At 43.9% G+C, this 26,145-nt stretch overlaps 1 protein-coding gene across 1 annotated transcript in view; it reads left to right on the top strand.

Moving 5' to 3' along the window:
* Nucleotides 1–26,145, top strand: part of LOC130355966 (multidrug and toxin extrusion protein 2-like) — a 71,301-nt gene that overhangs the window by 22,591 nt on the left and 22,565 nt on the right. The window contains exons 5-9 of the mRNA XM_056556906.1: nucleotides 7,640–7,682; nucleotides 9,272–9,316; nucleotides 12,108–12,205; nucleotides 17,156–17,253; nucleotides 20,926–21,039. Coding sequence (XP_056412881.1) covers nucleotides 7,640–7,682; nucleotides 9,272–9,316; nucleotides 12,108–12,205; nucleotides 17,156–17,253; nucleotides 20,926–21,039 — 398 coding nt within the window. The remainder of the gene's footprint in view (nucleotides 1–7,639; nucleotides 7,683–9,271; nucleotides 9,317–12,107; nucleotides 12,206–17,155; nucleotides 17,254–20,925; nucleotides 21,040–26,145) is intronic.

Here is a 26,145-nt window from a genome sequence, read left to right as displayed (position 1 = left end):
GTCTCTCTTCCCAACTTGCACTCGGTTTTGGATACTTTCTCTGTAGTATCTGGGCTGAAAGTAAATACAGCTAAATCGGAGGTGATGTTTTGTAATGTGTCAGATCGGGTTCGACAGTTAGTGTTACTTAATTTTGGGTACAGGGACTCCTCTAGGGGCCTTACTTACCTGGGAGTTCGGCTAACCGACTCACTCGCCACCTTATATCAAGCCAATTACGCCCCTATGTATAAAACGCTGAAAGAGGATCTGTCGAAGTGGGACTACCCATATATATCATGGATGGGGAGGGTAACTGTAATTAGAATGGTGATATTACCGCGTTTGTTATACTTGTTCAGAACGCTCCCTATACCGATTAGCAAGGGGGACCTGGATGCCTTTCAGAAGATAGTATTTCAGTATATCTGGTCTAATAAGAGACCCAGGATTAGGAGGGCGGTAATGCACTACAATAAGAGGCTAGGAGGAGCATCGGTTCCCAATCTCCTTAAATATTACAACGCAGCGCGCATCGCTCAATTGGCCCAAATTAATATTAAGAGGGGCGCCCCGAGGTGGGTAGGTCTGGAGGAGGCGCTGGTTGCTCCGCACTCTTTGTCTGTCTTGATGTGGTCCACTACCCCAATAGCGTCCCGCTTGCCCTCCTCAGCACAAATTACGATGTATGCTTTGTCTCTCTGGCGTCAGGTCCGTTTTAAATATCTCCTGCAGTCTACTCCGTCTCCTTTGCTTCCATTTCTTTCTAACTCTTCCTTTCTTCCTGGCTGTACTCCCCTCTCCTTTCGGTGGTGGCATGGGAAGGGCTTATTCTGTATGCACCATTTCCTGAGGGGCCAATCATTGCATACTCTGGAATCTTTGTGCCAACACTACGAGTTGCCCAGGTCAGAGTTTTTTAGGGCCCGCCAGATTCTCTCCTACTATAACTCTTGTATCCCACATCGCACACCCGTCACCCCTACTTCATTTGAGAGACATATGTTGTACATTCCTGCTGCGACGGGTTTACTCTCCCTCCTGTATGCCCACCTTAATTCTCCCCCGGCAGAGTCGAAGTTGAAATTTATGTTGGATTGGGAGAGGGATACCAATATGTCTCTAACGATGTCGCAGTGGAGAGAGTGCTGTACGGCTATAACTAGGGGCAGTTGGCAGGTATCACTGATGGAGACATCGTTGAAAATACTTCACCGCACGTATAAAGTCCCTGCACTCCTACATGCCATCTATCCTTTAATCTCACCTTTGTGTTTTAGGGGCTGCCCGTCCAGGGGTACAATGCACCATACATGGTGGGCCTGTCCAGTGGTGCAATCGTTCTGGTCGCAGGTTCTGGACCTGCTCTCCTCCATATTAGAGGCTCGGATCCCACGCACCCCTGCTTTTTGCCTGTTGAGCCACAAACCCTCCCAAACGGTATTTCGCACATTCAAGCTCTCCCAACATGTCCTTATGGCGTCCCGCATCCATATTGTGACGCAGTGGCAGAAAGCAGATTTACATTTCTCTATAGTGATAGACAGAATTAATGCTATCATGCTCAATGAAAAGTTGTCGGCCATACGGGAAGATCGGGTAGAGGGCTTTAATACTCTGTGGGAACCATGGTTAGCCTCCTCATACTGTCCCAACATGTCCCATACCTTTACGCTTTATTGAGGCTTGCCAGGGTCTGCCCAGGGGGGGGGGGGGGGGGGGGGGGGCGTATGTATGTTTTGTTTAAATGATGTAATTTTATTACAGGCTCCCTTTAGCAATTTCTTAGGATATCCTTTTTCTAGAAAGCGATTTTGTAAAATTTTAGCTTGGTCGGTGAAATCTTCATCTAATGAACAATTTTTCCTTATCCTTTGATACTGCCCGTAAGGAATATTCTTGACCCATTTTGGAAAATGGCAGCTATTAACCCCTTAAGGACGCAGGACGTAAATGTACGTCCTGGTGCGGTGGTACTTAACGCACCAGGACGTACATTTACGTCCTAAGCATAACCGCGGGCATCGGAGCGATGCCCGTGTCATGCGCGGCTGATCCCGGCTGCTGATCGCAGCCAGGGACCCGCCGGCAATGGCCGACGCCCGCGATCTCGCGTCCGCCATTAACCCCTCAGGTGCCGGGATCAATACAGATCCTGGCATCTGCGGCAGTGCGCGATTTGAATGAATGATCGGATCGCCCGCAGCGCTGCTGCAGGGATCCGATCATTCATAACGCCGCACGGAGGTCCCCTCTCCTTCCTCCGTGCGGCTCCCGGCGTCTCCTGCTCTGGTCTGTGATCGAGCAGACCAGAGCAGAAGATGACCGATAATACTGATCTGTTCTATGTCCTATACATAGAACAGATCAGTATTAGCAATCATGGTATTGCTATGAATAGTCCCCTATGGGGACTATTCAAGTGTAAAAAAAAATGTAAAAAAATGTAAAAGTAAAAGTAAAAAAAAAGTGAAAAATCCCCTCCCCCAATAAAAAAGTAAAACGTCCGTTTTTTCCTATTTTACCCCCAAAAAGCGTAAAAATTTTTTTTATAGACATATTTGGTATCGCCGTGTGCGTAAATGTCCGAACTATTAAAATAAAATGTTAATGATCCCGTACGGTTAACGGCGTGAACGAAAAAAAAAAAAAGTCCAAAATTCCTACTTTTTTAATACATTTTATAAAAAAAAAATTATAAAAAATGTATTAAAAGTTTTTTATATGCAAATGTGGTATCAAAAAAAAGTACAGATCATGGCGCAAAAAATGAGCCCCCATACCGCCGCTTATACGGAAAAATAAAAAAGTTATAGGTCATCAAAATAAAGGGATTATAAACGTACTAATTTGGTTAAAAAGTTTGTGATTTTTTTTAAGCGCAACAATAATATAAAAGTATGTAATAATGGGTATCATTTTAATCGTATTGACCCTCAGAATAAAGAACACACGTCATTTTTACCATAAATTGTACGGCGTGAAAACGAAACCTTCCAAAATTAGCAAAATAGCGTTTTTCGTTTTAATTTCCCCACAAAAATAGTGTTTTTTGGTTGCGCCATACATTTTATGATATAATGAGTTATGTCATTACAAAGGACAACTGGTCGCGCAAAAACAAGCCCTCATACTAGTCTGTGGATGAAAATATAAAAGAGTTATGATTTTTAGAAGGCGAGGAGGAAAAAATGAAAACGTAAAAATTAAATTGTCTGAGTCCTTAAGGCCAAAATGGGCTGAGTCCTTAAGGGGTTAAAGGACAGAAAACTATTTACATCAACCTTTTTGAAATGTGTGCGGGTCCCTAAAAAATTACTTTCATTTCTCTTAAAAATGAATGATAGTAATTTCTTAGGGACCCGCACACATTTCAAAAAGGTTGATGTAAATAGTTTTCTGTCCTTTGATAGCTGCCATTTTCCAAAATGGGTCAGAGGATAAGGAAAAATTGTTCATTAGATGAAGATTTCACAGGAACAATTCCTCAAAAAAAATGTACAACAATAAAAGAAGTCAAAATCACAACATAATAAGATTGGAACTATAGATGCAAAAAGGAGGTTTAATTTTATTACTACCGTAATTTCAATAGCTCCACAATGCAGATCCAGAGTATTTTAAAAAGACAATGGTTGATATTACTGAATGACCCTATTCTTAAACAAAAAATTCCAAATAAACCTTTGATTACCTACCGGAGGGTTCGTACATTGAAAAATCATCTGGGTCCGGGTCGCCTTAAGACGATCGGAGGTAGTAATATGAATACTACTAAAAATATACCCCCATTTTGTAATGGCACTTTTAAATGTGGACACTATCGCTGTCTTTGTTGCTCCTGGATTTCCAAAAAATATACTTCCATATTTAATTCGTTTTCAACAGGTGAGATTTTTTCCACTAAAGGAAGACATGATTGTTCTTCCACATATGCGGTGTATCTTCTTACATGTAAATGTGGAATCCAATACGTTGGACGTACTATTCAGACATTGGGAATGAGAATGAATAAACATCGTTCCAACATTCAAAATAAATGTATGCAACATAGTGTGTGATCCCCGATAACACACTATGCAACATAGTGTGTGATCACCGGACGACCTCCTCACGGACAGTCCTGCAGCACCGGACCAGCGCCGAGCGGAGGTGAGTACTGTACAGAACTACAGTGGTCTTCAACCTGTGGCCTGTAGTTCGCCAGCAGAGCACTTTACATCCACATATGGGATATTTCCATACTCAGAAGAAACAGGGTTACAAATTTTGGGGGGCATTTTCTCCTATTACCTTTTGTAAAAATGGTAAGTTTGGGAAAAAAACTGCATTTTAGTGAAAAAAATAATAATTTTTATTTACACATCCAATTTTAATGAAAAGTCGTCAAAAACCTATGGGGTGTTAAGGCTCACTGTACCCCTTGTTACGTTCCTTGAGTGGTGTTGTTTCCAAAATAGTATGCCACATGGGCAAAATCCCATTGTTGCTCCCTCCCTTCTGAGCCCTCTACTGCGCCCGCCGAACACTTTACATACACATATGAGATATTTCCTTACTCAAGAGAAATTGAGTTACAAATTTTGGGGGTATTTCTCTCCTTTTACCCCTTGTAAAAATTCAAAAACTGGGTCTACAAGAACATGCGAGTGTAAAAAAATGCTGATTTTGAATTTTCTCCTTCACTTTGCTGTTATTCCTGTGAATCACCTAAAGGATAAACACACTTTCTGAATGTAATTTTGAATACTTTGAGGGGTGCAGTTTTTATAATGGGGTCATTTATGGGGTATTTCTAATACGAAGGCCCCTCAAATCAACTTCAAAACTGAACTGATCCGTGAAAAATTCTGATTTTGAAAATTTTGTGAAAAATTGGAAAATTGCTGCTGAACTTTGAAGCCCTCTGATATCTTTCAAAAGTAAAAAAAACGTCAACTTTATGATGCAAACATAAAGTAGACATATTGTATTTGTGAATCAATATATAATTTATTTGGAATGTCTATTTTCCTTACAAGCAGAGAGTTTCAAATTTAGAAAAATGCTAAATTTTCTAATTTTTCACCAAATTTTTGAATTTTTCACCAAGAAATGATGCAAGTATCAACGAAAATGTACCATTATTTTAAAGTAGAATATGTCACGAAAAAAATATCTCAGAATCAAATTCATAAGTAAAAGCATCCCAGAGTTATTAATGCTTAAAGTGACAGTGGTCAGATGTGCAAAAAATGCTCTGGTCCTTAAAGGAGTAGTCCAGTGGTGACCCAGTGGTGAACAACTTATCCCCTATCCTAAGGATAGGGGATAAGTTTGAGATCGCGGGGGGTCCGACCGCTGGGGCCCCCTGCGATCTCCTGTACGGGGCCCCGGCAGCCTGCAGGAAGGGGGCGTGTCGACCTCCGCACGAAGCGGCGGCCGACACGCCCCCTCAATACAACTCTATGGCAGAGCCGAAGCGCTGCCTTCGGCAATCTCCGGCTCTGCCATAAAGATGTATTGAAGGGGCGTGTCGGCCGCCGCTTCGTGCGGAGGTCGACACCCGCTATCTGGCCGGAGAGCCTGGCCCCCCTACAGAGAGATCGCAGGGGGCCCCAGCGGTCGGACCCCCCGCGATCTCAAACTTATCCCCTATCCTTAGGATAGGGGATAGGTTTTTCACCACTGGACTACCCCTTTAAGGTGAAAATGGGCTTGGTCCTCAAGGGGTTAAAGTGACAGTGGTCAGATGTGCAAAAAATGGCCGGGTCCTACAGCGAAAATTGGCTGGGTCCTTAAGGGGTTAAACCAGTGCATATAAATACACTTCAAGGGTAGTTTCACACTAACTTAATTCAGGCCTGTAACACAGCTGAATGTCCCAGACCAGTGGTTGATCTGATTACCTAAACTTATCAGCATCATAGATCCCTATGACACTACTAGTTTGAGTCCTTAGACCAGTATTTGGCTGGGACATTTTGTTGCAATATAAGTGCATCTGTATTATGATGCTAAACTAGCCTTATTATAAAATATTGGGGGGTATTCATGAAAAGTGGAGTAGGTGAACAAATCCATTAATTCATGTGGGAGAAAGTGTGTGCCTGCACCAAATGCATTACATGGCGCAAGGCATATGACAAATATGGAGGGACATTTATCAATGTTTGCTTATGTATTCTTTTTTTTAGTAATTTTTTCCTTACTTTTTTTTTTCTTATGTGCGACGTATTTATCAACTGGTTTCAGCCTGTTGATAATTTTCTTTCACGTAAGCAATTTTTCCTTTTTTACTTTGGTAGTAGCTTTTTCTGCTCCATGTTTGAGCTGGAGTAAATTTAGTCAATTTTTAACCCTGTTACGACTTTTTTTTGCGCAGTTGCGACTGTCGCAGTTAATAAATACCTGACTACCCGTAGTCCATTTTAAAATTATTACTACGTAGTTAATTTTTGGAAAACTTGCTTTTCTCGCTTTCCAGTCAAAATGTTGCACGAAAAATCGCGTAGTCGCAGTTGCAACAATTTTGCGACAATTATAGTAAAGAAAACCTGACTAAACCCATTGATAAATGTCCATAATAGTGCTGATCATATTTCTTACTTCAGTACTCCATTTTGTATGGTGATTTCTATGTAACTTTTGTGCGTTTTTTTTAACATGTGCAACAAATGAGCGACTTTTTAATAATGCTGTTCCATAGTCAGTTTGTAAGCCAAGTCAGGTCTGGAGTGGATTTGTGCCTCAGTTAGCACAGTTGTGCAAAATGATCTTCTAAAGCAAAAGTCACAATGAAAAGTCTCTAAACAGAATCTAAGATAACTGCAACAAATCTACCCCACAAAACCAGGGTAAGGGTGCGTTCCCACAGGGCGTATACGCAGCGTATTTGACGCTGCGCAAAGTTTATGGCAGCAGCGGGAAATACGCTGCGTATCCCTTGCTCACTATACACACAGGGCTTTCCGGCGGCAGCCCTATGTGTGCAGTGAGTTTTGGAGGCGAGGCCGCGCGTCACAGACACGCCGGCACACGGCCCCACCTCCAAAACTCACTACACACATAGGGATGCTGCCGGAAAGCCCTGTGTGTATAGTGAGCAAGGGATGCGCAGTATATTTCCCGCTGCTGCCGTAAAATTTGCGCAGCATCAAATACGCTGCGTATACGCCCTGTGGTAACGCACCCTAAAACAAATGATAACTTCCCCCCATTATCCTCTAAAGGCCAGTTTTACACTAGTGGAATGATGACACATTTTACAGCCCAACCAAGGCGATTACCCCTAATGATAGCTTTCAAAAAAATTTATCCATATTATGCTAGTGTAAAAACTGTCTTTACTCTTATGTCAGTTGTAGATATTAGAACATTAAGCAATACCTGGAAACTAACCAAAAACCTCTGACCTGGTTAAAATAACTTTATTTTTTTTTTTTATTAACTTTGTTAACCTATTAACTCCACAATACTTCAATATCTGTATTGTGAAGAAAATATTCATGTCCTTTATATGGGTAAAGTTAATTTTTACACAATAACGTCACACAGATTACTCACCTATTAGCTTTCACAATACATAAAGTATCTCAGTAACATTTTGACTTTTTGATCTAAGTTCATTAATAAGTAGCCATTCTAGCTTTTTGATGCAATGTTTTTTTTTTCCATGTAGGTTAACACAGACATATGTGATGATATTTGTTCCTGCTCTTCCTGTAAGTTCTGCCTTTTTTTTCATTGCATTAGGAAAGCCAGAATTAACATATTTGTATTGTAAACGTGCGTGTTCTAACAACCTGACCAATCTACCATTGAATTTACACACAATCCTCTAGATAAGTGACTGGAAATAACTTTATTCATTTGATAAAGTATATATCAATAAAATAATAAAAACTATTTAGGAAAACCTTCTTAACTTTTACACTAACTAATATATTTTTTATTTATGTTAAGTTTCCCAGAGGACCACTTTAACTGCCTGACTACATTGTGCCAACTGTAAGGGTATGTTCACATGCCGCAGATGTGTTGTGGATTTGCTTTATATTTTTTATACAAACTAACTGCAGCATGTGAATATAGCCTAAAGTTTGGAGGAGGAGGGGCATTGCTGTGAGTCCACATCGTTTTCAACCGGAATTCAGCTTAGGAATTTAGGTCGGAAATTCTGCTTCATGAAAGTTAACATGCAGGTGAAGGAGTTATCCGTTAACACATTCACACTGTGGAATTTTCTGGTCGGATTTTCCTACGGAAAATTCCAATGAAATAATTATGGCAGAACATTTAACCTACTCAGTGTTCTGGCGAAATCCACTCTATAGGGATGGCAATGTCTGCACAGTCCTGGCCGCACTCGTTATCTCTAGCCGTAATTTTTCCGGCCGGAGATTCTCAGTGTGAACCAGGTATTTGGGTGCGGCCCTTTTCTGTTCCAGCATGACTGTGCCCACTGCACAGAGCAAGGTCCTTAAAGTGGTACTCCGCCCCTAGACATCTTATTGGGGATGTCTCGCCGCTGGGGACCCCACAATCTCTCCTGCATCACTCCTGTTTCTCAGCTGCACAAAGCGAGGATCGCTCTGTGGCTGATGACGGGCGATGCAGGGGGCAGAGTATCAGGGGACGTCACTCTCCGCCCCCATTGTGATGTCATGCCCCACCCCCTCAATGCAAGTCTATGGGAGTCTATTGCGGGGGTCCCCAGCGATCAGACATCTTATCCCTATCCTTTGGATAGGGCATAAGATGTCTAAGGTTGGAGTACCCCTTTAAAGGCCTGGTTGGGAGAATCTGGTATGAATAAATTTGACTGATATGCACAATCCCCTGAAGCCCATACAACACTTTTGGGATGAACTAGAATGGAAATTGCAAGCTTGGCCTTCCCGTCCTATCTGACCTCACAAATGTTTTTTTTTTTTTTTTTTTTTTTTTATATATGGGCAAAAATTCCCACAGAAACACTTCAAAATTCCAAGATTGAAAACTGCTCTATAAAGGGTTGGATAAACTCCATATTAATACCAATGGATTAAGAATGGAATCTCTGATATGCTCCTGTAGGTGTAATTCATAGGTGTCTTAATACTTTTTTCCATATTGTGTACTTTTCCACAAGTTTAAATACTCTTATGTAAGGTGTGGCTTAGAAGCCATGTTATAAGCTACACACTTTATTTCTTTTACTTATTTATAATTATTATTTTAATGACAAAAGTTTTGTGTTGTGAATCAATGTATGCTGACAACTACAGATTCTATAAATTGTCACTGCTGTACTCCTCATTTTCCATTACAGGCAGTATTCCTTTATCAGCTACAGACACGATATTTACAAAACCAGGTACACTTTGTGATATTTCCAGATTTTCACTAAATATGGGTTGTTTCTCTTAGTGTTTTCTTCATAGTCATAGTTCAGTCTTATTTGGTCATCCGAAGACAGGAATGGATCCTAGAAGCAGAAACTATACAAATAATAATGTTTGTTGGGAGTCTATAGTAAAATTGAAATAATATTACGGTATATACATCATTTTAGTTTTAGTGTAATTTTTTAGGTCAGTGATATGATCAAGATGCAGAATGTTGAAAGTAGTTTTTTTTAGGCTTCTTTCAGGCTAAGTTTCCACTTTTTTTTTTCTGGCAGTTTTTGGAAAACTGCCACTGCAGTTTTTGAGCCAAAGTCAGAAGTGGATCCATAAGGGAGGAGAAGTGTAAGTCCTTCCTTTATATGGCCTATTCCTTTTGAATACACTTCTGGCTTTGGCTCAAAAACTTAGCCTCACACTAACAAATCACTCCATTTAGTAGGGATGTCCCGATACCATTTTTTAAGACAGAGTACGAGTACCGATACTTTAATTCTAGTACTCACCGATACCAAGTACGAGTACTTTTATTTTAAAGGGAATATGACAGCATGGTGACGCGGTCTCTGGTGCTGCTTACCGTATGATATGTGGGTCCTTGTTGTGTACAATGGAGGCGGCTGCTGTAGTATGAGCCAAGATTTCTCTCTTCTCCATTGGACAGAATAGGGAATTTGCATTGGCGGCGAGACCTATGACCACATGGTGAGCAGCGATAGAAACCGGGTCACCTGCACTATCTACATATAAATTCAAGTTAGTGCAGGTCACTCTGCTGTAAGATTGCCTTTAATAGTAGGTAGTATCCCGTTGCAGGCATTAGCAGCAGCCCCCCTGCAGTCATTCGTAGCAGCCCCCCTGTAGATAGCAGCCCCCCTTGTAAACAGCAACCCTCCTGTAGACTGCAGCCCCCCCTTGTAGACATTAGTAGCAGCCCCCCTGTAGACCACAGCCCTCCTTTAGACTGTGGGCCCCCATTTAAACTGCAGCAGGCCCCCCCCCCTTTAGACAGCAGCAGCAGGGCCCCCCCTTTAGACAGCAGCAGCAGCCCCCCCCCCTTTAGACAGCAGCAGGGCCCCCTTTTAGACAGCAGCAGGCCCCCCCCTTTAGACAGCAGCAGCAAAGCCCCCCTTTAGACAGCAGCAGCAGGGCCCCCCTTTAGACAGCAGCAGGCCCCCCCCCCTTTAGATAGCAGCAGCAGGGCCCCCTGTTTAGACAGCAGCAGCCCCCCCTCCCCTGTAGACAGCAGGGCCCCCCTTTAGACAGCAGCAGCAGGGCCCCCCGTTTGGGCAGCAGGGCCCCCGTTTAGACAGCAGCCCCCCCTCCCCCCCTGTAGACAGCAGCCCCCCCTCCCCCCCTGTAGACAGAAGCCCCCCTCCTGTAGACAGCAGGGCCCCCCTTTAGACAGCAGCAGCAGGGCCCCCCGTTTAGAGAGAAGCCCCCCCTCCCCCCTGTAGACAGCAGGGCCCCCCTTTAGACAGCAGCAGCAGGGCCCCCCATTTAGACAGCAGCCCCCCCTCCCCCCCTGTAGACAGCAGGGCCCCCTGTTTAGACAGCAACAACAGGCCCCCCTTGTAGACATTAATAGCAGCCCCACTCCTTGCAGACAGCTCACCTGTTGCTGTCCTCTGTTGGGTGCTGCCGCTCTACTGCCCCGTTCTCCCGTCCTCCCGATGGCGTCCTATGCGACCTTAAACGAGTCCCCGATACCATGCAAATGGCTAGTATCGGCCCCGATACCGATACCAGTATCGGTATCGGGACATCCCTACCGTTTAGCAAGTTCCGTCCCTAGTTCCATCCTAAACTCAGCTGTCACCTGCAGTAACCAAATCCTATACGTCCGTTAGAAAATCCCATTATAGTCTATGGGATTTTTCTAATATCCGTTTTAATCCATTATAGTCCTTTATTGATATCAGACGTTATTTTGTGATGGAAGATAGTACGGAAGAAAATAGTTCATGAAGTATTTTCTTCCGTACTATCTTCCGTCACAAAATAACATCCGTTATCAATAACAGACTACAATGGATTAAAACAGATATTAGAAAAATCCCATAGACTATAATGGGATTTTCTAACGGATGTATAGGATTTGGTTACTGCCGTTGACAGCTGATTTTAGGACGGAATTAGCGACGGAACTTGCTAAACTGAGTAATTTGCTAGTGTGAAACAAGCCTTACAGACATTTTTATTCATAGGCTTTTCAATATAATTCGGGGGGAAAAATTCCACTTGGAAATTCCACTGTGTAAACAATGCCTTAGACTCGCAATCTGACTAGAATTTACAACCATATCACACTCATCTGAAATTGACCAAAAGCTTTACCACATGAGTATGTTTTTTGCCATTTCTAAAATCACCTGTTGATCAATAATTTCTGGAACAAAAAGACTGGAATATTAAGGTGATGAAAAATGACTGAAATGCAAGATGATATAATCCAAGTACAGTATAATTTCTTATGGCTGTGTTCACACACAGTATTTTGGTTACTCTTTTTAGCCAGAACCGTGAATGGGTTAAAAACACAAGAAAACTTGCAAATCTTTGTATAATTGTTTACTCTGTATTTGTTCCACTCCTGGTTTTGGCTGAAAATAACGATCAAAATACAGACTGCAAATAATGCGAGTGAACCCTGCCTATATCTGTGCATATTCTGAATGTAAAAGACATGAGTACTATTCCATACTTTTATTATCATTCCATTATTGTAAAGCTTACCTTACTTTTTCTTTTTTTTTCTCCCAGGGTATAATATGGCCTCAGGTTATTACTGGTGTTGCTGTAAACCTTGTTAATGCAGCAGTTAATGCCATTCTTATATATGGCCTGAATCTGGGAGTAGTGTGAGTCTTTTCCTTTCACATATGATAATTATTCCTTCAGTGTTCCTATCTGTCATTTATGTATTCTGTGTATACTTTGCCCATTGTTTTCTTCTTGTCAATGTACATTTACTATGTACAGTGGGGGAAAAAAGTATCTAGTCAGCCACCAATTGTGCAAGTTCTCCCACTTAAAAAGATGAGAGAGGCCTGTAATTGTCATCATAGGTATACCTCAACTATGAAAGACATAATGAGAAAAAAAATCCATAAAATCACATTGTCTGATTTTTAAAGAATTTATTTGCAAATTATGGTGGAAAATAAGTATTTGGCCAATAACAAAAGTTCATCTCAATACTTTGTTATATACCCTTTGTTGTCAATGACAGAGGGCTTCACAAGGTTTTCACACACTGTTGCTGGTATTTTGGCCCATTCCTCCATGCAGATCTCCTCTAGAGCAGTGATGTTTTGGGGCTGTTGCTGGGCTACACAGACTTTCAACTCCCTCCAAAGGTTTTATATGGGGTTGAGATCTGGAGACTGGCTAGGCCACTCCAGGACCTTGAAATGCTTCTTATGAATCCACTCCTTGGTTGCCTGGGTGGTATGTTTGGGATCATTGTCATGCTAAAAGATCCAGCCACATTTTTTCTTCAATGCCCTTGCTGATGGAAGGAGGTTTTCATTAAAAATCTCACGATACATGGCCCCATTCATTCTTTCCTTTACACGGATCGGTCGTCCTGGTCCCTTTGCTGAAAAACAGCCCAAAAGTATGATGTTTCCACCTCCATGCTTCACAGTAGGTATGGTGTTCTTTGGATGCAATTCAGCATTCTCTCTCCTCCAAACACGATGAATTGAGTTTTTACCAAAAAGTTCTACTTTGGTTTCATCTGACCATATGACATTCTTCCAATCCTCTTCTGGATCATCCAAATGCTCACTAGAAAACTTCAGACGGGCCCGGACATGTACTGACTTTAGCAGGGGGACACGTCTAGTATTGCATGATTTGAGTCCCTGGCGGCTTAGTGTGTTACTGATGGTAGCCTTTGTTACTTTGGTCCCTACTCTCTGAAGGTCATTCACTAGGTTCCCCCGTGTGGTTCTGGAATTTTTGCTCACCGTTCTTGTGATCATTTTGACACCACGGGGTGAGATCTTGCGTGGCGCCCCAGATCGAGGGAGATTATCAGTGGTCTTGTATGTCTTCCATTTTCTAATAATTGCTCCCACAGTTGATTTTTTCACACCAAGCTGCTTGCCTATTGCAGATTCAGTCTTAACAGCCTAGTGCAGGTCCACAATTTTGTTTCTGGTGTCCTTCAACAGCTCTTTGGTCTTGGCCATAGGGGAGTTTGGAGTGTGACTGTTTGAGGTTGTGGACAGGTGTCTTTTATACTGTTAACAAGTTCAAACAGGTGCTATTAATACAGGTAACGAGTGGAGGACAGAGGAGAAGTTACAGGTCTGTGAGAGCAAGAAATCTTGCTTGTTTGTAAGTGACCAAATACTTATTTTACAGAGAAATTTACCAATTAACCCCTTAAGGACATATCGTTTTTCCATTTTTTTTAAATCATAACCCTTTCAATTTTGCACCTAAAAATCCATATGATGGCTTCTTTTTTGTGCCACCAATTCTACTTTGTAATGACCTCAGTCATTTTACCCAAAAATCTACGGTGAAACGGAAAAAAATATATCATTGTGCGACAAAATGGAAGAAATTATGTACATTTTGGTGGCTTCTGTTTCTACGCAGTAAATTTTTCATTACAAATGACACCTTCTCTTTATTCTGTAGGTCCATACGATTAACCCCTTAACGACCCAGGACGTATATTTACGTCCTGCGCCGGCTCCCGCGATATGAAGCGGGATCGCGCCGTGATCCCGCATCATATCGCGTTGGTCCTGGCGCTCATCAACGGCCGGGACCCACGGCTAATACCACACATCGCCGATCGCGGCGATGTGCGGTATTAACCCTTTAGAAGCGGCGGTCAAAGCTGACCGCCGCTTCTAAAGTGAAACTGAAAGTGACCCGGCTGCTCAGTCGGGCTGTTCGGGACCGCCGCGGTGAAATCGCGGCATCCCGAACAGCTGACCGGACACCGGGAGGGCCCTTACCTGCCTCCTCGGTGTCCGATCGACGAATGACTGCTCCGTGCCTGAGATCCACGCAGGAGCAGTCAAGCGCCGATAACACTGATCACAGGCGTGTTAATACACGCCTGTGATCTGTGTAAAAGATCAGTGTGTGCAGTATTATAGGTCCCTATGGGACCTATAACACTGCAAAAAAAAAGTAAAAAAAAAAGTGTTAATAAAGGTCATTTAACCCCTTCCCTAATAAAAGTTTGAATCACCCCCCTTTTCCCATAAAAAAAATAAAACAGTGTAAAAAAAAATAAAAATAAACGTATGTGGTATCGCCGCGTGCGTAAATGTCCGAACTATAAAAATATATCATTAATTAAACCGCACGGTCAATGGCGTACGCGCAAAAAAATTCCAAAGTCCAAAAAAGCGTATTTTGGTCACTTTTTATACCATTAAAAAATGAATAAAAAGTGATCAAAAAGTCCGATCAAAACAAAAATCATACCGATAAAAACTTCAGATCACGGCGCAAAAAATGAGTCCTCATACCACCCTGTACGTGGAAAAATAATAAAGTTATAGGGGTCAGAAGATGACATTTTTAAACGTATACATTTTCCTGTATGTAGTTATGATTTTTTCCAGAAGTGCGACAAAATCAAACCTATATAAGTAGGGTATCATTTTAACCGTATGGACCTACAGAATAATGATAAGGTGTCAATTTTATCCAAATATGCACTGCGTAGAAACGGAAGCCCCCAAAAGTTACAAAATGGCGTTTTTTCTTCGATTTTGTCGCACAATGATTTTTTTTTCCGTTTCGCCGTGCATTTTTGGGTAAAATGACTAATGTCACTGAAAAGTAGAATTGGTGACGCAAAAAATAAGCCATAATATGGATTTTTAGGTGGAAAATTGAAAGGGTTATGATTTTTAAAAGATAAGGAGGAAAAATGAAAGAGTCCTTAAGGGGTTAAAATGATACCTTACTTATATAGGTTTGATTTTTTATTGCTTCGGAAAAAAAATCATAACTAGATGCAGGAAAATGTATACGTTTAAATTTGTCCTCTTCTGACCCCTATAACTTTTTTATTGTTCCATGTATGGGGTGGTATGAGGGCTCATGCGCCGTGATCTGAAGTTTTTATCGGTCCCATTTTTGTTTTGATCGGACTTTTTGATCGCTCTTTATTCATTTTTTTTATGTTATAAAAAGTGACCCAAAAAATGCTATTTTGGACTTTGGAATTTTTTTGCGTGTACGCCATTGACCGTGCAGTATAATTAACAATATATTTTTATAGTTCGGACATTTACGCACGTGGCGATACCACATATGTTTATTTACACAGTTTTTTTTGTGGGAGAAGGGGGGTGATTCAAACTTTTATTAGGGAAGGGGTTAAATGATCTTTATTAACTTTTTTTGTTCACTTTTTTTTTGCACACACTGATCTTTTACACAGATCACTGCAAAGCCATAGCTTTGCATTGATAAGTGTTATCGGCGGTTGATTGCTCAAGCCTGGATTTCAGGCTTGCAGCAATCAATCGCCGTTCGAACGTGCAGGAGGCAGGTAAGGCACCCTTCTGCTGCATCCTAGCTGATCAGAACATTGCGATTTTATTGTGATGTCCCGATCAGCCCGACTGAGCTGCCGAGATGCTTTTACTTTCACTTTTAGACGCGGCGATCAACTTTGATCGCTGCGTCTAAAGAGTTAATGCCAGACATCTGCCGGAATGGCGTTGTCCGGCATTAGCCATGGGTCCTGGCTGCTGATAGCAGCCGAGACCGTGCAGGTATGATGCGAGCTCAGCTCCTGAGCTCGCTTCATAACCCTCCCGTGCCGCAGCGACGGGTATACCCGTCGTTCTGCGGCAAGGGGTTAATTCATTAGAAATCCTGTATCCTTTCTGCCATTATGTCTTTCATAGTTGAGGTATACCTATGATGAAAATTACAGGCCTCTCTCATCTTTTTAAGTGGGAGAACTTGCACAATTGGTAGCTGACTAAATACTTTTTTCCCCACTGTGTATACCCAGACATTCTACACAAGGAAAGAAAATGTGTCCAGTAAAGGTACATTGCGGTGAATTATAGCAGAAATCTACACCAGTTCTTAGTGGTAGAATGTTGCACACAAATGCACCAAATGTATTAAGAGGCCTGGGCTTCCCCATACTTCACCCAGCTTTAAAGGAGGTACTCCAGTGAAATCAAAAAGTTTTCAAATCAACCGGTGCCAGAAAGTTAAACAGATTTGTAAATTACTTCAGTATAGAAATCTCAACCATCCAGTACTTATTCGCTGCTGTATGCTCCCAAGAAAGTTGTGTAGTGCTTTCCAGTCTGACCACAGTGCTCTCTGCTGCCACCTCTGTCCGTGTCAGGAACTGTCCAGAGCGGGAGATGTTTGCTATGGACTTTGTTCCTGTTCTGGAAAGGATTAAGGGGGAGATTTATCAAAACTAGTGCAGAGAAAAAGCTGACCAGTTGCCCATAGCAACCAATCACATTTCTTCTTTCATTTTTGAAATGGCCTCTGCAAAATGAAAGAAGCGATCTGATTGGTTGCTATGGGCAACTCAGCAACTTTTCCTCTGCACAGGTTTTGATAAATCTCCCCCTAAGAGTTTTAAATAGAAAAAAATTCCACCGGAGTACTCCTTTAACTAACAAGCAGAAGCAGTCTTAGAACTGAGATCTCAATTGATCTTGACTGTGTGACATCTCAAAAGTGAATTTAAATGACAGTAATACTTTAATATGTATGGCCAGCTTTAGGAAGTAAAACAACAGACATTATTTGTATTCATCTTTGTTATTAATTTTCGTTTCCTTTAGGGGATCAGCATGCGCTAGCACAATATCACAGTTTGCAATGTCTGGACTTCTTTTTATTTATATTATCTGGAAAAAGCTACATGTTTTAACATGGGGAGGTATGTGACTATTACGAAAGTTGATGTCATTGATAAAATATGGAGACAAGCAGAGGCGGCTCTAGACTTTCTGAGGCCTTAGGCAAAACTTGGACATGAGGCCCCTATGAACATAATACAGTACATGCAAGCGATAATATAAATAAACCATAAATAATCACTTAGAGGTAGATTTATGAAATCCTGTGCAAGAGAAAAAATTACCAGTTGCTCATAGCAACTAATCACTTATTTCCTTTTTCAGAGGCCTTTTCAGAAATGAAAGAAGTGATCTGATTGGTTGCTAATGGCAACCGGTCACCTTTTCCTCTGCACAGATTTTGATAAATCTACCCCTTGGTACTGTGATGTCACTGTGTATTATCCCTGTACTTTGACATCACTGTGTATTATTCTTGTACTGTGATCATAGGCGTGCGCAGCTTATTGCATTAGAGTGTGCACCCTAAAGCACAAACTCACGCTGCGCGCGTGCATATATATATATATATATATATATATATATATACATACACACACACACACACACTCTTGCTTGCATGCACACATACCTGCACTGATATAGGTACAGTATAAGTCCCCCCACAATAGGATGGCAGTAAAGTTCTCCCACATTAGGTTGGCAGTATAGTTCCCCCACATTAGGTTGGCAGTACAGTTCCTCCACATTAGGTTGGCAGTACAGTTCCCCCACATTAGGTGCAGTACAGTTCCCCCACATTAGGTGCAGTACAGTTCCCTCACATTAGGTGCAGTACAGTTCCCCCACATTAGGTGCTTTATACATGTAGTTCCCCCACATTAGGTGCAGTATAGTTCCCCCAGTTTAGGTGCAGTATAGCTCCCCACATTAGGTGCAGCATAGTTCCCCACATTAGGTGCAGTATAGCTCCCCACATTAGGTGCAGTATAGCTCCCCACATTAGGTGCAGTATAGTTCCCCCACATTAAGTGCAGTATAGCTCCCCACATTAGGTGCAGTACAGTTCCCCCACATTAGGTGCAGTACAGTTCCGCACATTAGGTGTGCAGTACAGTTCCCCACATTAGGTTGGCAGTATAGTTCCCCCACATTAGGTGCAGTATAGTTCCCCCACATTAGGTGCAGTATAGCTCCCCACATTAGGTGCAGTATAGCTCCCCACATTAGGTGCAGTATAGCTCCCCACATTAGGTGCAGTATAGTTCCCTGACATTATGTGCAGTATTGCTCCCCACATTAGGTGCAGTATGTTCCCCCACAGACATACAGCCTTCAGACATGTGTAGGCTGGAGGCTGTATGCCTTTGTACTGCCCCACTTCAGTGGAGGACCGGAGGAGTGGTGGTCGGAACACTGAAGATGACGTACAACATACAGGTAACTTACCATGCGTGTGCGCGCGTCCTCCCCCTCGCTGCTCCGCTCTGCTGTTGCTATGGACGCACGCATGGGACATCAGTGACATCCCTGCGTGCGCTACCTCACGGCGGCCCCTGTGTTTTTAAAGTTAACCGGGGTCCGCAGAAAGGTAACGAGACATCCTTGTGTCCCTGAAAAAATCTTTCAGGACACAGGGATATCCAGAATGTGACGAGGCCCCCCTGCGGGCTGCTTAGTGGCTGCCGCGGATCCCCCCCCTCCCTCACGGGCTTGATAAGGGTGTGCCCAGGTACACCCGACACACCCCGTGCGCACGCCTATGAGTCTGTGATATCACTGTGTTTATTATCCTGGTACTGCAACATGCATGCAGCCAGCCACCAAGCCACACGGAGCACTGACAGCCGCTGTCGGGGAGAGGCTGTGACGCGGCAACTGTCTTCTTCTCTGTCTTGGAGTCTCTGGTGAACAGGTAGGGGCAGGGACATATCGGAAGTACCTGCGTGCGGCATGCGACCAGCCCCAACAGCCATCTCTCTTAAAGTGGCAGAGGAGTAGCAGGGACTGGTCAGACGCAGAAGCGCTGTTGATCTTGCGGTGGTAAGGGCCAGAGCGAGGCCCCAACCAGAGTGAGACCTTAGGCAGCGGCCTAAATGGCCTAATTGGTAGAGCCGCCTCTGGAGACAAGGTGAAATATCTAAGCTGTAGAAAAACTGACTAGGTTCACAACTGGGTTCACATTTAGTTTTAGTCAGTATTTGGTTCTAATTTTAATCTGTATTTAAATTGGCACTGTCAGATTCAAAAACTTTTTATATCTTGTACATCTTGGCCTAATACTTGTACATCTTGGCCTAAAACATTAACCTAATACTATCCGACAGGAGAGAGTACAAAGGAGTGCTATTAGACAGGAGAGAGTACAGAGCAGTGCTATCAGACAGGAGAGAGCACAGAGGAGTACTATCATACAGGAGAGAGCACAGAGGAGTACTATCAGACAGGAGAGAGCAAAGGAGAGAGCACAGAGGAGTACTATCAGACAAGAGAGAGCAAAGAGGAGTGCTATCAGACAGGGGAGAGCACAGAGGAGTGCTATCAGACAGGGGAGAGCACAGAGGAGTCCTATCAGGACAGAGCACAGAGGAGTACTATCAGGAGAGAGCACAGATGAGTACTATCAGACAGGAGAGAGCACAGAGGAGTACTATCAGACAGGGGAGAACACAGAGGAGTACTATCAGATAGGGGAGAGCACAGACGAGTACTATCAGACAGGAGAGAGCACAGTGGAGTCCTATCAGACAGGACAGAGCACAGAGGAGTACTATAAGGAGAGAGCACAGATGAGTACTATCAGACAGGAGAGAGCACAGAGGAGTACTATCAGACAGGGGAGAACACAGAGGAGTACTATCAGACAGGGGAGAGCAGAGAGGAGTCCTATCAGATAGAGGAGAGATCACTTAGGAGTCCTATCAGACAGGAGAGAGCAGAGAGGAGTACTATCAGACAGGAGAGAGCACAGAGGAGTACTATCAGACAGGGGAGAGCAGAGAGGAGTCCTATCAGATAGAGGAGAGATCACTGAGGAGTCCTATCAGACAGGAGAGAGCAGAGAGGAGTCCTATCAGACAGGAGAGAGCACAGAGGAGTACTATCAGACAGGAGAGAGCACAGAGGAGTACTATCAGACAGGGGAGAGCACAGAAGAGTACTATTAGACAGGAGAGAACACAGAGGAGTACTATCAGACACGGGAGAGCACAGAGGAGTGCTAGCCCACCATCACTTACTGGACTTTGTCCATGCCCGTGCTTCAGCTTGGACAAAGCCATGATTTTATAAGCCATGATTTCTATAAAAAGGAAATAAATTTTTTGTATGAAGTATATTAGAAAGGTTAATGTTTTGCCAAGATGTACAACATATAAAACATTTTTAAATTTGACAGTGCCAATTTAAGCAAAACCAGGAGTGGGTCCAAAACACAGAAAAAAGGTGCAAATCTTTTAATTATAGTTTTTCTCTGTGTCACTTCCACTCCTTGTTTTGCCAAAAATACTGATCAATATGATCTCATGAGGACTAAATATTGACCTAGTTACTGCGTGTGAACCCAGCCTTAACTTAAAGCTATCAGTTTACATTATCAGAACCTTACGCACATCACACTATCATTGCGTAGCTTTGGTGCCGTAGCCCTGTGTTACAGCTTTATAGATCCAGCTATTTGCATGGAATTTAATCTTTCTTTTGCCATACGGATGCTCTATCTTATTGCTTATAGAATTTGATTTTTCTTTTAGGTTGGTCCAGGGATTGTTTGCAGGAATGGGGCTCCTTTATACACTTGGCCATACCAAGCATGCTTATGGTGTGCATTGAATGGTGGAGCTTTGAAATCGGAGGGTTCTTAGCAGGTTAGGCCACATTTACTGCTTCTGCTAATAAACTTTTAAAGTGTTTTCTTCCCTTAAAATACTATTTACTATAAGTTCTAGAGTTTTGGTTTTGCATGTCTAGAAAAATGAGGAAAGATGTAATTTCATATGGCTAAAAATCACATATCTGCAATAAGGCTTTCCCTAAAGGATAACATAAATACTACCAGACAGAAGATAGGATAAAGGATTATATATATATATATATATATATATATATATATGTGTGTGTATATGTGTGTGTGTGTGTATATATATATATATATATATATATATATAAAAATGTATAATTGTATAATGTAAAGAAAACCATAAAATGTCTGAGGACCTCTAAAGGGAACCTGTCCATGGGGTTTGACCCCATGTAACCAGTGGCAACACACTATATATGTGGACATAACATTTTCTTCTATGTCTGGATGTCCTTCTGCTCGTCTGTGAAAGTGGAGAAAATAACCTTTAAAAAACCATACTAAATGATTCTCAACTAGTCACTGTGGGGATGTAATCACGCCTATTCAGGGATGATTAGATGTGATCAGCATGGACCGATGTCACCTCTCCCTGAAGTCTTGCTCTAGTCCAGAAGCAGTGTCATCCCTTGGCCTGTCCGATATCGCTGATGCCGGTAAATAAATGTGAGTGCTGGCTGCTGATAGAAAGTGGGCACAGCTTCTGCAGTCACTTCATAGACTCACTGCACTTCAGGACAAATGTATACGGCATAGTGTGCCAATTATCAGATGGCCATGCAGTATATGTACATTAGATATCGCCAATAGGTTAAGGGTATGTTCACATAGTGTGAATTTGCAGGGAATTGTCAACCAGATTTTTCATTTTCTAATGTAATTTGTGAATTCAGCTAATTATTTTGGGCCTTGGACTTGAGCCAATTTCCATTTGTGCATTTCATTGTTCCCTCTTCACCTTCTAAGAGCTGTAACTCTTACTTTTCCGTCCGCAGACCCATGAGGGCTTGTTTTTTGCAGGACCAATTGTACTTTGAAGAGACACCCTTTTAATAATGTACAGATACCATACCATAAAATGTACAGAGAAACAAAAAAAATTTTCTTTTGTTCGACTGGGAAAATAATTCTAGTAGCGTCTGAGGCAGACTCCATTCACATATTGGCCGTCACGGAGGCCTTCAGGAGGCCCATAGCTGTCATGGAAACTATTCTGCACTGTTCCTGTCACAAACCTTTTAAATGCCATTATGACATTTAAGAGGTTAATAGTCATTAGCAGTGTACTCACGGTGTGAAGCGCGCTCACCTTCTGAGCAAGTTTCATAGTTTAGTAGCAACATGTGCTGTAGTTTTTTTTTCTTACAGTGTTCACCATAGGGGATAAATAATCTTTGGATAGTTTGCATTGTTATGGATGTGCCGATACCAAAAATATATATAGGTTTGTTTGCTTTTTATTATTTTATGGTTTATACAAATTTCTTTCAAGGGGCATTTATAGCATTTTTCTCTATCGGCTCCATTGGGGGACACAGACCTTGGGTATATGCTGTTGTTGCTTGGAGACTTGACAATAAGGAAACCAAAAAAGTCGTCTCCTCCCAGCAGGATATACCCGCCTACAGAGCCTGAGGTAATCAGTTTTAGCTTAGCGTCTGCAGGAGATGGACACTGGTCTGGGGTTCTCCCCAGACCTGGTCTAACATTTTTTATTTTTCCAGATTAGGGACGTTTAGTTTCTTATTCCCTTTTATTTTCCTTTTTTCAGGTGGGGACTCAAGAACATAGCGTTCACTGTTTCCCCATTTGCGATTGTGGGGGCACAGACATAGTGGATGTACTGTCAACCCCCTCTCACCAACGGTCAGCGCCTGGGGTTGTACCTCATGGGTCCGGGTCACCCACTTTTCCCTGCTCGTCTCGCTTTTAAAGCCCGGCATGATGCAGGTGACTAAAGCTGGCTGAGGACTTCAATAGGTAAGTTCTTCAGACTAAGGTGAGTATCTCCCCCCTCCCCCCTTTTTTCTTACAGGTTTTGGGGACTTGCAACCTCTGGAGACCCCCTGTTTTAGTCCCACTCCTCTTTATTATCATCTAGAATGTGTGGACTTCTGAGGTGGATCTGCTCATCCTCCTCTCTTACTATCTAGGCAGGGGCTCCCTACCACTTTATTGGGGAACTGGGGGGGGGGGGGGGGGGGCTGGTGGTCAGTGGTGTAGGACTGTCTCAGCACCTCTCTGGGCGCCAGTGTTTTAACATTGGCAGTTCTGTCTTTTACTTCAGCAGCCGCGGCTGCCGTCTCACTCTGGCTATTTCTTCTGTGCTCCGGCCGCATCATGTGCTGATGCGTTCGGAGCATGGTTTACTTTTGCTTTCACAGCAGTAAGCTGCCAGCGGCGCTTTCGCCATTTTCCATTTCCACACCAACATCATTCCTCTCCGGGCGGGGTTCGCGCCTTATGAGTTCAGAAGCGCAAACCACTACAGCCAATGGGAGCAGGCAGAGGAGCTTGGGACCAATCGGAGGCGCCCCAGTCTAACCCAGCCCCTCTCTTCTCATTGGTCCTGCTGCCCCTGCTTCTCTCTCTCTCTTTCTGAAGAACTTCTCCTCACAGCAGCTGCCTGGTGGGGGACACGGACGCTGGTGAAACTGTTTTATTTTATCCATGTACGAGCCCAGAACTGTTCCTCCCTCTAAGCAGGTACCTGTGGCCCTGGTCACCTACTATTCTTGCAAGGGCTGCAACTCTAAAATGCTTGGGCCGGTGAATCCACCTGTTCCGCCTGCACCACTGTACCTCCTGATCCCCTGGTATTTCTACTCAGGATGCTCCCCCAGTGCCCCTCCAATATGGGTGTCTTCCCTCTCTCAGTCTATCTCTGACTTGGTTCAGGTCTCCCGTTCCGTGGTGACTGCCTTGGGGAGGTCATCCTTACACTGTTCCTCAAGGGAGACTCGCTCTCCCTCACCCTATGTTAAACGCTCTCACAAGCGTAATAGGGGTCATTCCTCTGACTCCTCTCCAGAGTCTTTGTTCAGACGTAGGCGCTCTTCTCATGGGCATCGTCCCTCTGCTATGTCCTCCTGCAAGCATCCCTCTTCTAGAGGATGCTCCCCGAGTTGCCATTCTGAGTCTCCAGAACAGCGCACCAGGTCAGTGTCTCCTTCTTCTAAGGCTGCCTCCACCCGTTCCCACTCTCCTGGAGAACTAGTTGATGAGGCGTCTACTTCTGCCTCTGATTCAGAGGATCGCACAGACATGACTGACACGGTGGACTCATTGGTTTCGGCCATAAGAGACACCTTCCACCTAGAGGACCCAGGAACTTCAGACACTGTCCCAGAAGTTTACTTTCATCGTGCCCGTCCGGCACCCAAGATGTTCAGCTCTCATGCTGAATTTGAAGCCTTGCTGGAGTCTGCCTGGAGGCATCCTGACAAAAGGTTTCAAGAAACAAAGAAGGTTCAAGCGTATCATCCCTTCGCTAAGGACCTCATTGCCCGGTGGACCCACCAGTCTCCCACCTATCTAAGGCTACTACCCTGCCTTTGCCCGATGCTGCTTCTTTTAAGGACCAAGCGGACAAAAGGGGATGAGACCTTGGCAAAATTTGCCTTTGAAGTTGCGGGTTCATCTCTTCTCCCTGCTTTTGCCTCTGCCTGGGTTTCCAAGGCCCTTACGATTTGGGTTTCCCGACTCCGTCAGGCCGTTTCTTCTGGGGTTTCCTCAGAAGAACTGGCCGACTTAATTCTCCTGCTTTCTAAAGCTGGAGATTTTCTATGTTCTGCTTCCATGCAGTCGGCCCGCTGTGCTGCCTTTGCCACGGGTAACCTAGTGGCTCTCCGTAGATCCACGTGGCTCAAAGCCTGGGATGCGGACGCAGCTTCCAAGAAATCCCTCACTGAGCTTCCATTTACTGGCTCTCGGCTTTTTGGTAAGCGCCTAGATGAAAACATCTCAGAAGCCACGGGAGGAAAGAGTTCATTATTACCTCAAAATAAGGCCCGCAGTACTACTTCCCGTCGCAAATCTACCTCCTTCGGGGTCACGAAGGGGGCCAGGCAGGCGCCTTCTCGGGACAAGAAGGCTCACTCCTTCCAGACCCGCCCATCCTGGAAATCGGATAACAGTTCGGGCCGCTTTGCGGCCAAGGCGGGCACCCGCAAACCCACCTCTGCCTGAAGGGACGCCCCCAACCGCAGATTTTTCTCGGGTGGGAGGTCGTCTGTTGCTCTTCCGAGACGTCTGGACCACGCATGTACAGGACTCCTGGGTCAGAGATGTGGTATCCAACGGTTACCGGATCAAGTTTGCCTCTCTTCCAAAGGATTGTTTTTTCCCTTCTCGAGCCCCACGGTCTCCCTCTCTGGCAAAGGCCTTTCGGGGTGCGCTTCAGTCCCTCCTCATTCAGGGTGTCATTGTCCCGGTTCCTCCCAAGGAACGTTTTCAAGGTTTTTATTCCAACCTCTTTGTAGTTCCCAAGAAAGGGGGTTCCGTATGCCCCATCTTGGATCTAAAGCACCTCAACCGGTATCTCGTCCTGCGCCACTTCCACATGGAATCTCTCAGTTCGGTCGTGGCGACCATGAATCAGGGGGAGTTTCTTTCCTCAGTGGACATCAGGGACGCCTACCTCCACGTTCCGATTTTTCCGGGACACCAGCGGTTCCTCTGCTTTGCTGTCCCGGAGGGACATTTCCAGTTTGTGGCTCTCCCCTTCGGCCTGGCCACAGCTCCGAGGGTATTCACCAAGGTCCTTGCGCCGATGATTGACCTGCTACGGACAAGGGGGGTCTCAGTGATTCCTTACTTGGATGACCTTCTGATCAAGGCTCCGTCCAGAGACCAGAATCTAGAGAGTCTCACCTTCACTCTTCAGGCCCTGTCTCGCTTCGTTTGGTTGGTTAATCGGGACAAGTCCAACCTATCCCCCAGTCCTTGGTTTTCCTGGGACTTCAGTTCGACACCCAGTCCGCCCGGGTTCGCCTCCCGCCGGACAAGCGGCAGACCCTTCTGTCGGGGGTTCGTGTACTCAGAAACCCCACCCCAGTGTCCATTCGCTTTTGCATGGAAGTCCTTGGTCGGATGGTGGCGGCCATGGAGGCCT

The sequence above is a fragment of the Hyla sarda genome, chromosome 2 (assembly GCF_029499605.1).
Source record: "Hyla sarda isolate aHylSar1 chromosome 2, aHylSar1.hap1, whole genome shotgun sequence".
Lineage (NCBI taxonomy): Eukaryota > Metazoa > Chordata > Amphibia > Anura > Hylidae > Hyla > Hyla sarda.
This window is presented reverse-complemented; position numbering and strand designations above follow the sequence as displayed.